Genomic DNA, 11,471 nt, shown 5'->3' with positions numbered 1-11,471 from the left:
GGAGTGGTCCTCACATGTTAAAATAGCACTATCCGATGACCATCCATAGCACTATCCGATGACCATCCATTCATGATAAACTGTTGATTATGAATATAATTGTAAAACCATTTATAAGTGATGCCAGTAAAACCATAGTTTAACAGTTTTTGGAGTAAGATGTCATGATTAACAGTGTTAAAAGCTTTAGATAAGTCAAGAGATATTCCTAAAGCATATTCATTGTTATTCAAAGCAGTATGAATTTTGTCAACCAGTTGAAGCTCCGCCATTTCTGTAGAGTCATTTTTCCTAAATCCATATTGGTGTTCATACAATCATTCTGTTGCAAACAAAAATCTCCAAAACAGAGATTTGATAACAGACAGAAATAGGGCGCCAATTGTTAAATGAACTTCGGTCTTCAGATTTAAACACAGGAACTACTTTTGCAATTTTAAAAAGGTATTATTCCACTTTCTAGAGATTTTGTAAATATATGTCAATGGCTTGACAATTGAGGAGCTAATATTAATGACCAAACATGACCTGACCTCATCATGACCAGCTGCTGTATCTCTCATATTGGCAATGATATCCACAATTTCCTTCTCAGTAGGAGGATTAAAGCTCTGGAGAGAATGATAGCAACCTTTCAGGAATTCAGATGGAGTTATCCTCTCTGACAGAAAAATACCAATATTTACATAATTATTGAAAGCACATGCAATATCGGATGGGTCTGTGTATACTCTATTTTCATCAACAAATTGGGACGGAAGAGTGGCTGATTTATTCCCCATGTAGTTTTGGGGTTATTTGAGGCTTCATTTAACTTGTTGGTGATATATTTTTTCTTTGCAATTCTAATTAAATGGTTGTATTTGTATCTATGCTTCTTATAATTGGCAATATTCATGGGGATGGATTTTTGATAAATTTCTTATACAACCTATTCGTCTGTGACAAAGCGCCGTGGGTTAAATATGGTTGCTTCAATCAATGATGTCCAACTACGCTACCTGGGGGAATTTCACCCCCAGGACATTCAAATTAAGTGCTCAACTCCTGAGCTGAAACAGGTCACACAGGATCGAATAAAACAATGGAAGGGAGTTCGTGATTCCACAATAACAAAAAATATATATATACACATATATTAACAGTAAATGCACAGTAAGTATATCAAGAAAAAAAACATTCAATCTTTTACACAAATATATCAAAATGTATTATAGTAAAAATTATTGCACAATCCCAATGGCTTACTACCGTTAATTGCCTGATACTACCAGGAGCAAGGGGGGATCCCGAACACAGGGAAAGCTGGACGAAAGAAGAGGAGGAAGCAAATAAATAAACCACCCGCATGTGTTCTCAAAAACCCAAACCACACGGTACCGTTCACCACCACAGCAGAACGTGAGGGGTTCACTACCAGGGGGAAAAGATCTCATCGGCCCGCGGCCCAGGCCCACGGCTCTTACAGGCAGAGGCAGAGAGTTAATGCAGACACATAAGGAGGGGGAAGATACAACATGGCCGGACCAACCGTGTACCGCACCAGGTCGGAGCAAAGTCAAAAGAAACAAAGTCAAATTGAAAACAAAGTTGAATTTAGAAAAAGAAAAAGAAAAAAAAAAGTCAGTACAGTTTAACAGTTTAAACTAAAGCACAAGAAATAAGCAAAACAAAAAAGAGAAGATAAATTAAAAAAGAAAAGTAAAAGAAAATAAACAAAAAGCTTAAACCAAAATTAATAAAGCAACAAACTATACACTCCTCTGGCTCAGGGTCGCTATGACACCAGCGGTCGATACATCATAAATGACGTGCAGTAGACCAGGTTACAGCGTAGCAGCAGCAACACCACAAACAGCAGCAGCAGGCTGGAGGGCAGCGGGATGCCGCGGGATGCGGCCTGGACACACACAGCCTCCCAGGTACCAGGAGGAGAGTTTCTGTGACTGCCGGAGCCCAAACACGCTGAAAGCATCGATAAATTGCCCGCGCTTCCCCACACACCGGTTCTGAGCACAACAATCCTGCTGTGAGCTTCCAGCAGGCCGCTGCAAACACTGATGGGCCCTAGTTCAGCCAGCAGCTCGTCACACAAAGACAGCAGCGAGGGAATGACAGTGCACTGATTTAATCCCAACAACAATTTGGAGAGACTACAAATATTTAAATGAAAAGTTGAGAACTACTTTGAACGGAGCTTTGGCATATCAAGTAATAAACTATTAAATCCATTAATACTGAAATGGTCACAGGATAAAGACTCAGAAGTCAAAGAGCTAAAAAAAATTTGGAATCAGGGTCAAACAGCTCCATAAAAAAGACCAATCAAGTCATCATCATCATCATCATCATCATCATCAATGTCATGATAAGGAAATATGGAGACATGCTTAGAACAAGTCCAAGCGCTCCATTCATTTATATTCATTGATAGGTGTGCATCTCAGGTGGACACTTTTTACAGCAAGTACAATAAACAGTGGGATTTGAGAGGATATTATGACAGTGATAACAAAGACAGCTGTAATCCATCATGGACATGGAAGTGCTCATAGGTAGACCAAAATAAATATTGGAATGACTAAGTATAATACTGTGAGCCCTGTCTTACGCACAGCGCAGAGTGGCGCTAAGTGCAGCGCAAGTCTCTTTTAAGACCGACGAATTTGTCATTTTCCGTCCAGCGCCCACGTTGTTAAAATAGCGGAGGAAGTCCTGCAGCTGTCAGCTCCTCTGCTCCAGTCACACCCCTTCTTCCGGGACTTTGTATACGGAGCCGCTGTAGAAGGAGGAAAATAAATATCCTCAATCAAGTGACCTATGACTACCACTAGCACACACACACACACACACACACACACACACACACACACACACACACCCTCAGAGTAGCCTGTTACACAATCCTTTACTTATCGTAATAGTGCGCGTTGAACCAAGTCTCGGTCATCGACGCCTGGCTCGTCCTGCTGTCGTCTGTCTGCTTCCTCGTCCCAACTGCACCTTTTCTCCGGTGTATCCACGCTGTTTCAACGAGTAGTCTCCGTCCTCAGGTTCCCACGACCAACTGCAACCGATATTCTGTGGAGCGAACCCTCTCACATCCGTCGCTTCCCCGTGTCTCCAAGTCTCTCCTTCCTTCTCCACCTGCTTCACCTCTCACACTCGGCCAAAAAAGACATGAAGGAACTCAGTCCAGTCCGCCAATCCTGAGTGAAGGGGTGTGTGTCATCTAATCACTGACTGGTGTTCTCACTTAATCCATCACTTGATCACTTAGAGTTCAATGCACTCAGTCCAAATTAAAACACAATATCAGAAAATATAAAACCATATAAAAAAAAAGCATGCAGGGCAACTCACTAAAACCAGATGCATATAATAAAAATAAGACATGCAAAATATAAGATCAAGTAGGATTACAATTATGTCTCAATTTGACACAAACACTGATTACGTGTAGCTTTTCAGCCTAAAGCAAACAGTCCAGCTGGAACTGATTGAAGGCAGACTCTGAGGAGACATATGCACTCCGTGTGATTAGTTTGGTTACCTCAACAAAAGAGCTCATAATGGTATAACCTGTGCCAAAATGATTGTGGACTGAATATAGCTAAATGTGGCTTGATTGTTCAATAATATAATGTGTAATGCTGGAATAATGTTGGTGACTCAGAAAATTGGGGAAGACAGGGGGAAAACCAACATGGAATCTTACAACAAACTGCATCACTGTCTCTACCTGATGAAATCGGAGGGGTGGGGCTTTCAAAAACAAAAACCCCATAGCATATACATATTGTTTCTTAACAAAGAAGTGCTCATTTTAGCTGTGGAGTTGTTCAGAATGTGTCATTTTACCAACAAAGCAAAATTCTAATTTATAGTATTGTTCTATTGTTACAACAGATTTATATTCTAATCAAAAACAGACAACATATCACATCATTTACATGTGTTTCCTGTGTATTTTCTTAGTATACAGAAATATATAAAGTACCACAAAGCTTATAATCTGATACAAATACAGATCAGTGCTGAATACTAGAAAGACTGAACACTAAAAACATCCACAGATCTAAAAGTGTAGGTTCACATCAGAAAGTGTTAATGCATGTATTAAATACATGACTTACACACTCTTATTTATATGTACGATATACAAAATATAGTCTACAAAGCTGACATGTTAACACTTGTTATTCTAGTTACTTTAAGCTTATTACTCAATACATGACTCAGCTTAAAAACGAACTGAAGAAATTGTCAAAAGCCAGCAGCCAGACCTCCTGCACACTCATTCACTAATCACACAACATCAACAGGTGACTGAACAACCACTTAATTAAAAACTGGATCAATTCCAAATGAATGAGTGAGTCCAGACAGCTCACTGTAACTTCAACAAGCAAACTACCCACAACACATTATATGATCTCTGCTGCATTCTTGTTAAGGAGATAAATTCACACAACAGCCACACTGAGACATTTAACTAGCAGAGATGAAATTAGCGACCAAAGAGACAGAGAGAGAGAAGCCGTATCTGACTCACGTTATCTGACGTCTTCTTCTTTCCTTCATGGAGATGAAGTATTCATGTTATAACGTCCATTTGTTGCTGTTGGTCATCTTGTTTGTTAGTTAACAGAACTTTGTGGCTGCTGGTTAACCAGTCTGATATCATTAGCAACAATGACAAACAAGCTAACTCTCCTGGTTGTTTCTCCGGTCGCTTCTCTCTCCACCTTCCCCTGCAGCGTCGTCCCGCTGCTGCGCTACCCAGTCCAGATCCATTCTCACCATTAGCTTAATAGTCCTCCCATGGATGTATAAAGACTCCTTCAGGCTGCTACAACAAGCTAACTGTTGCGTTGGCTAACGCAAGGAGCAATCTACTGCTTGTTATCTACTTCTGCTACTCTGTATTTTCCTTATACTGTGGAAGGGGTCAAGATCGTTGCCAGTGGCAGGCTATATAAAGCTGCCAGTTTGCTGCTGCAGGCAGGATTACATGCTGCCTGTGGTCCACAGTATTTTATGGGGAGAATTATGACTGTTGTCCTGGTTGGTCTGCACCTAACTTCTGCATCAAGCCTCCTGCTTTAATGTCCAGCCGCTCACGGCCATTCTAACACAGCGCCATGAGAAAGTAGAACACATGATCCAACAGCAGTGTTATATATTTATTCATATCTTTGTTATATCTTCCTATACACACACACACGTTTACCCAGCTATGAGTACTTATGGACAAAGCATGCTAATATATATATATATATATATATATATATATATATAAAATTAAATTCACACTGCTTACCAATGACAACTGTCTTCAAGATCAGCTGCTGGGCAAATATTTTTTAATTCACCCTCCTCCAGTTCGAGATTTGCCCTTCTCTGAGATCTCATGCCCTAGAATAATAATAACTTTATTTGTATAGCACTTTTTAAAACACACTATGGGGGCAAAGACACTACAACTTCAGAAAACACATGCAAATAGACAAAACACAAGCAAATTCAGAAAACATCTTCGTCAATTTGACAACACATGAGCAGCATTTAGAAAACATGCAGCAAATACCACAACACAACACATTACAGAAATGACAACAGAAGTGTTTCCAGAAGGCACTTAAGAGTGATGAACATGTCAATAACACAAAAATGTTGAAAACAAGGCCAAAACTCTGTATTACACATTCGAACCTGAGTACCATTCCATAATAACAGGTAAATAGATGTTTACTAATGATTGTGAAGAGCAACCTGTGTATATACAGAACATTGATTTGAAATTTTTGAGAAACATTTAAATAATACATTACACTTGAACTGAACCTGTTAGATTTTAGTTGACTAAATCTACAGTAGATTTAGTCAACTAAGATCTTATGATAGTTAGTCAACTAAAACTAGACTAAAACAAAAACAATTCAGATAACTAAAATATGACTAAAACTAAATGTCAGTTTAGTCAACACACTATGACTAAAAAATCTTAATCTGATCACAATTTGCTTTACCAAAATATGTGTGCTGCTCAGTTCTGAGCTGGTTTTTCCCTCCCTGGTGGGAACAGTAATACCAAGAATGGTCTGGAGATTTGCCATGTTACCCCAGCCCAATTAATTTTACCTATCCAGAACTATCATGTAACAAATCAAATCTCTCCACGTTTTAGACATTGTAAGTAGTTGTAATAACATTGTAATAAGTTGGGTCTCTGGTGTGTGCCCCCCCCCCCCCCCACCCCCCCCCCCACCCCCCCACCCACCCCTCCATTTTCCTTCCCGTCAGCATAAATAGACTGATGAGGCAATTCTAGACAGAGGAGATTACTGTAGGCGTCGGCTACCGTCCCACTACTGGTCTGTATATAAGTACTCTGCATGTATCACCAGTAAACAGCTTTATTCAGGACCAGTCAGTTTACAGATACTTTCAGAGAGATGGGACCTGTTGTCATGGAAAAGAAACTGATGGAACATAAGATTGCCTCTGGGAATGTGATAAGTATGGGCCCGGATGAGTCTCTGCTCATCCTCATCAAACACTGCCATGACATGAAGAAACAGGAGACGTGCCTCAGATTCATCACTTTGCTCCTGCTGCTCACCTGTGCGGCACTGTTCATTTATACCATGGGTGCTGATTTAAAATCTGGATCCAGTGGACAAGGGGTAAGTTTCACAAGTTTTTCCTCATGTGAGCTTCTTAGAGAGCTTTAGTTGTACCATTGATAATGTGGGCATGTTAAGTCCAGTGATGGATTAAGATGGATGAACTTGAGTACTTTTGCTGTAAGATCTTTAAGTCAAGTCAAATTTGTGCAGGGATAGAAACATGTCTTAATGCGTCTATAAAATATGTATAAGATTTATATTGACACAGTGGTTGTGTCCACATTTTTATAGTGCCACTTTAATTCAATGCAACCTAGATTTATCCTTATAGACAGCAAATCTACTAGCTCACTTATACACAATACATCTCAACGGACATAGAGGACCTATGAACTATAGCTGACCAAATATATTTCCAGGCTAACTGTGATGAAGCTTTTTATCCCAGACACCCTGTTGCTTCCATATTTCAGCCCATTTTACTTGCCCTTTACTGCTATGGCATCACATTTGGACTTACCTTAGGTTCTCATCAAGCTGTCGTATAATCTGTATAATGGCCACGATTTTATCAGATTAAAATGTTATTACTTAGGATGAAACTTGCATAACAATGTGTTCTCCCTTATTCCTAGAGTGCAGTTGAGCAAAATCCAACCCACTCCAAGCAAGAGAGAATGTGCCCTGCAGGTATGCCATGTCATTAAGTTCATGTGTAGAAAAAAAATCTGTGGAGGCTGGAGGATTTCAATGTACAAGTTAAAGCTTACAAGTTGATGTATTCTTCACTGCTCGCCACTATACTATAAAGCTCCATGTACAGTATCTAATTTTGTGCATATATTTCATAACCAAGAGAACATTCTCATGCTTTTGTTGCATGACACAGATCAGGGTTTTGCTTTCCCTGAAATACTATGAGCAGACAAGCAGCATTGTTTTGAACCTTTCTTTCCTCTTTCTCTTTATCCACAGGTGATCCTAAAACAAACTCCACAACACCACACATTCGTCTAAGTAAGTTTTTTTGTGAGATTTCACTACTATTTCCATGACTCTTTCGTTTTCAATCATATAAATCATGCAAGTTAATGAAATCGTGACAATTTGGCCACAGGAGGGAAACTCCAACCACAACCCCCCAGGTGGCAAACATCTAAACTGTAAGATTAAAAACTTATGCGGGTTGAGTTTTTTTCCCCTTTTTTTTACATTTTAAAACTTGACAAAAAGTTTCACAACAGAGGGAACATCTACATGTATGACACATACATCTGTGTAGGTATAATCACACGCTGCAGCACATTCAGCCGGTGTGCACATGGCCGGATGAGTCTTTGCCAGCAGCCAACAAGGGAAACAGGCTCACATAATAGATTTCATGTATTTCATCAGAGCTCCTTTGTTTTGATTAGCGGTTTCTATGTTTAAACATAGTTTCTCTTAATCATGCAATAATTGAGATTTTGGCCACTTGGGGGCAGCAGAAATAAATTCTGAACACAACATTGATGTCACACTTTAAGACTGTTGTTTATTTACACATCCAGTGGTTAGGGAGTATCAAGTATTATATTAATTTTGTTTTTCTGTCCACCCGGTGAATGTAATCCAATATTCACTCTCTTTTGGCTGTGTTTTTTACAGAGCCTCCAAAGTCCCAAAAGATATATATTTTTTTAATATTGTGTTATTATAAGTTATTATCTCCTGAGGGGAATATCTGATTCTTTAGCGGCTAAATGCTCCACTCTCTTCACCAGCCAGTCTACAGCTAACTGTGTCTGTTAACCCTTTGGTGCTGAGCAGATAGTGTACCGTGGGTTTTAAGTTGTAGGCCATTGTCATTGTCATAGTGAGAATTGTATAATTTATGATCAGACAACCTCAACAACTTGAGAGAATTATGTTTTCAAATGAAACATTTGATTTACTGTGTGTCCCTCAATCCTACAGGGTTTGTGTCCAAAGACAACGACAATGATGGACAACATATCAAATGGGAACGAATGTTTGGTGACATACAATACAATGCTGAGAAAAATGCCATTGTGATTAATAAGACAGGCATATATTTTGCCTACGTACGCATTGCTTTAAGATGCCAAAATGAGGAGGGATATGAAAAGTTCTTCCTAAAGCTGCAACGCTGGAACGAAGGTTACAACAAGACTGTTAAACGGATGGAGGTCTTGGAAAGTATAACATGCACTCAAGGAGAGTCCAGCACTGTGTTTGTGGGAGATCTTTTTGACTTGTTGGCAGGAGATCATATGAGTGTGTTGATTGTAGAGGGTTACAAACTGGTCACGGAATTAGCATTTGGTGCTTATCTCGCATAGAGAATATGCCTCTTGTGTGTGTCTGTGCTCACTGTCTCATTCTTTATAATGTATTTTTAAAATTTTTTAAAACATAAAAAAAAAATCCATTTCAGGTTATTTATCATCACTAATTTATGAGCTTTGTGCTGTATGTGTGAAAGTATTTCCTGTTAAGGCTTTAGATAAGTATTCAGGTTAGGAGGATACAGGATGCAGACAGGTGACAAGTTCACCGAAGTGGGGGAGAGTAAGGTATTGTTCCACTATGAACGGCTTCAGTGCTCCCTGACATGGATCATCCAATGCTCCGAACTCCACTGGAGGGATGAACAGTATTCTTCTAAAATATACTCCCTCATTTTGTGTTTTGATGATTCATTTATTCCGGTTTCTGCTTTAATTTGTCACCAGTCTCATTATATGCTGGATACTATATAAGCACTCGAGTATTGTTTTCATGAGTAATATTTTAATGAGATAATATTGATGCTACTGTATTAAAGTAAAGCATTTCCATTGCCTTTGAAGCTTGTTATCTTGGTGTTAGGATGTTTGAGTCATGGGTATGCTTGACTGAAAATTGTCATCAGTTTTGATGGGGTTTTGGATGAAATGCCTGAAATATGCTCTTTGGTTAAAACAAGATGAAGGCTGTTATTTGTTTTTTGAGATGAGCCACACATTTGTTAATCTCAGAGTTTGCTGTTGGCCATTTATAATAAACTAACAATTGTCTCTAAAAGTGATCTGTCAGTTCACCCAAATTACAAAAACATATTTACCCACTTACACCTAGTGGTATCTCACTAGAGTTTTAGACAGTTTTTTTTTATTGCTGATGTTGTTTAATATCCTCTGCTGAGAGTTTTACTGCCACCTCGGTACAATGAAAGCAAATGAAACTGTATTTGTTGTGTTGAAAGCATGGAAAATTGACATTCTAAAACTGACAATTAAAACTATAAAGCACTGAGTCTTTTGGAGTCTTTTTTAGAAACCTCTCAGAAAATGGTTCTCAGCAGAAACATTTCTCTGTCAAGGTCTGTGGATTATCATGAGTAACTTGGACATTGCTTTTGGAAAGATATGTTACTATTGAATTTTTCCAAATGTCATTTTGGAAAATTTCATCCACCTCCATTGTATTGGGGTAAATTGTAAGTTTTTAGATTTAACTACAGAAGTTAGCTTTGAAGTAAAACTCAACGCCACTGTTGTTTAGTTCTTAGGTTAGCCTAAGCTTAACTTTTTACTTGGATTGCCTACAATTAATTATTGTAAAAACTGTGCTAATTTGTGGAATTTGTCTCTTACAGGCGTCCCAACATGTATAAATATAAAGTGCATGTGTTTGACACAGCTAATCAACAGTATCAAACCAACAGTCAAAAACATGCTAACGTTATTGTGAGTCTACAAAACAAATGTTAAGAATGTAAGGAAACTGTAGTGCTGAATTGTGAAAATACAGGTTTCACGTAGTATTAGAAAGATTTCTATTTATTGTGTGTATTTTTGTTTATTTTTGTATCGCTATTTATTATTATATGAATTATAACGCACTAACTTAAGAATTTTGAATTTACAAAACTAATTTATGGTTACTGTATTATACGTCTTAAAACTCTGAGTTTGTTTGGTTTTTAGGATATAATTCCCTTATGTGCATTATCATGGGTGCATTTGTGTCATGGCTACACTTCTGTCAGAGAAAAAGTATTTTTAATTAATTTTTTTGAGGTGTGTTGCCAAAAGATATTTAATTTTTTAAAACCTTACTAAAATGTATTACAATGATTGAGTTTCATGATTATTTTTATTTTCATTGGTTACATTAGATTTACTATTTGATCTATGATAATACGACTTAAACTTCCACGTTTGTATTTATATTGTTACAATTTTTTTTTTTTAACAATGGGTCCTATCAAACTCCCATCTGTTTTGGAGGGATTTTTTCCTTGCCGTCTGGGAGAGCTTCCTACAACCTCCATTTTGACAAAACTGTTTCACACAGTGGCTCAGATCCACAATTATGCTAAGTTTATGACCTTGTTTTTGTAGCTTACACAGACTTAAATTAACATGTAATTTATCTTTTTTAATTAAGATACAAGACTGATAAGTAACATGATGAATTCACTTGACATGACAAAAATCTTTTTTTTGCTCTGTTTTGCTGACCACTCTCTCCATGTGCTTGAGTCCAAGATGAATTGAGTAATATGAACTATTCTTTCTTAATTTGTGATCACATGATTACTTTAGCTTATGGTTACCTAGATAAAGGGGGCGGCTCATTTTACCCACTGGCTCTATTTACCCCATTCTCCCCTACTCGTTTTTTTTTTACAGTACCGTATGTACCATAGGTGCCAGCAATGCAATTCTTCCAGAACTTACGGGGTCAGCATATGCACTGAATTGAAGGCATTGTATAAGGGCTACATGGAGTTGAGCCAGGAGAGGAACTAACCTCAGCTAAAATATATTCCTGTGGGTGTCAATTATTGAG

The 11,471-nt window shown here is 38.1% G+C and overlaps 1 protein-coding gene and 1 long non-coding RNA gene across 2 annotated transcripts; one reads left to right on the top strand and one right to left on the bottom strand.

The window, feature by feature from the left end:
• Window positions 1-2,112: 2,112 nt before the first annotated feature.
• Window positions 2,113-3,759, bottom strand: LOC122969079. The gene is made up of 2 exons (XR_006398929.1): window positions 2,913-3,759; window positions 2,113-2,779 (listed from the first exon to the last, which is right to left on the bottom strand). It is a non-coding gene; the product is annotated as an uncharacterized LOC122969079 (long non-coding RNA).
• A 2,548-nt stretch (window positions 3,760-6,307) lies between these two features.
• LOC122968628 lies at window positions 6,308-9,929 on the top strand. The gene is made up of 4 exons (XM_044334000.1): window positions 6,308-6,689; window positions 7,268-7,322; window positions 7,608-7,649; window positions 8,589-9,929. Exons 1-4 carry the CDS (start codon window positions 6,459-6,461, stop codon window positions 8,972-8,974), a joined length of 714 nt encoding a protein of 237 aa, XP_044189935.1. The 5' UTR covers window positions 6,308-6,458; the 3' UTR covers window positions 8,975-9,929.
• Window positions 9,930-11,471: the final 1,542 nt, after the last annotated feature.

The sequence above is a fragment of the Thunnus albacares genome, chromosome 18, assembly GCF_914725855.1.
Source record: "Thunnus albacares chromosome 18, fThuAlb1.1, whole genome shotgun sequence".
In the NCBI taxonomy this organism is placed as follows: domain Eukaryota; kingdom Metazoa; phylum Chordata; class Actinopteri; order Scombriformes; family Scombridae; genus Thunnus; species Thunnus albacares.
The sequence above is the reverse complement of the archived record's forward strand: the minus strand, read 5'-3'. Positions and strand labels throughout refer to the sequence as shown.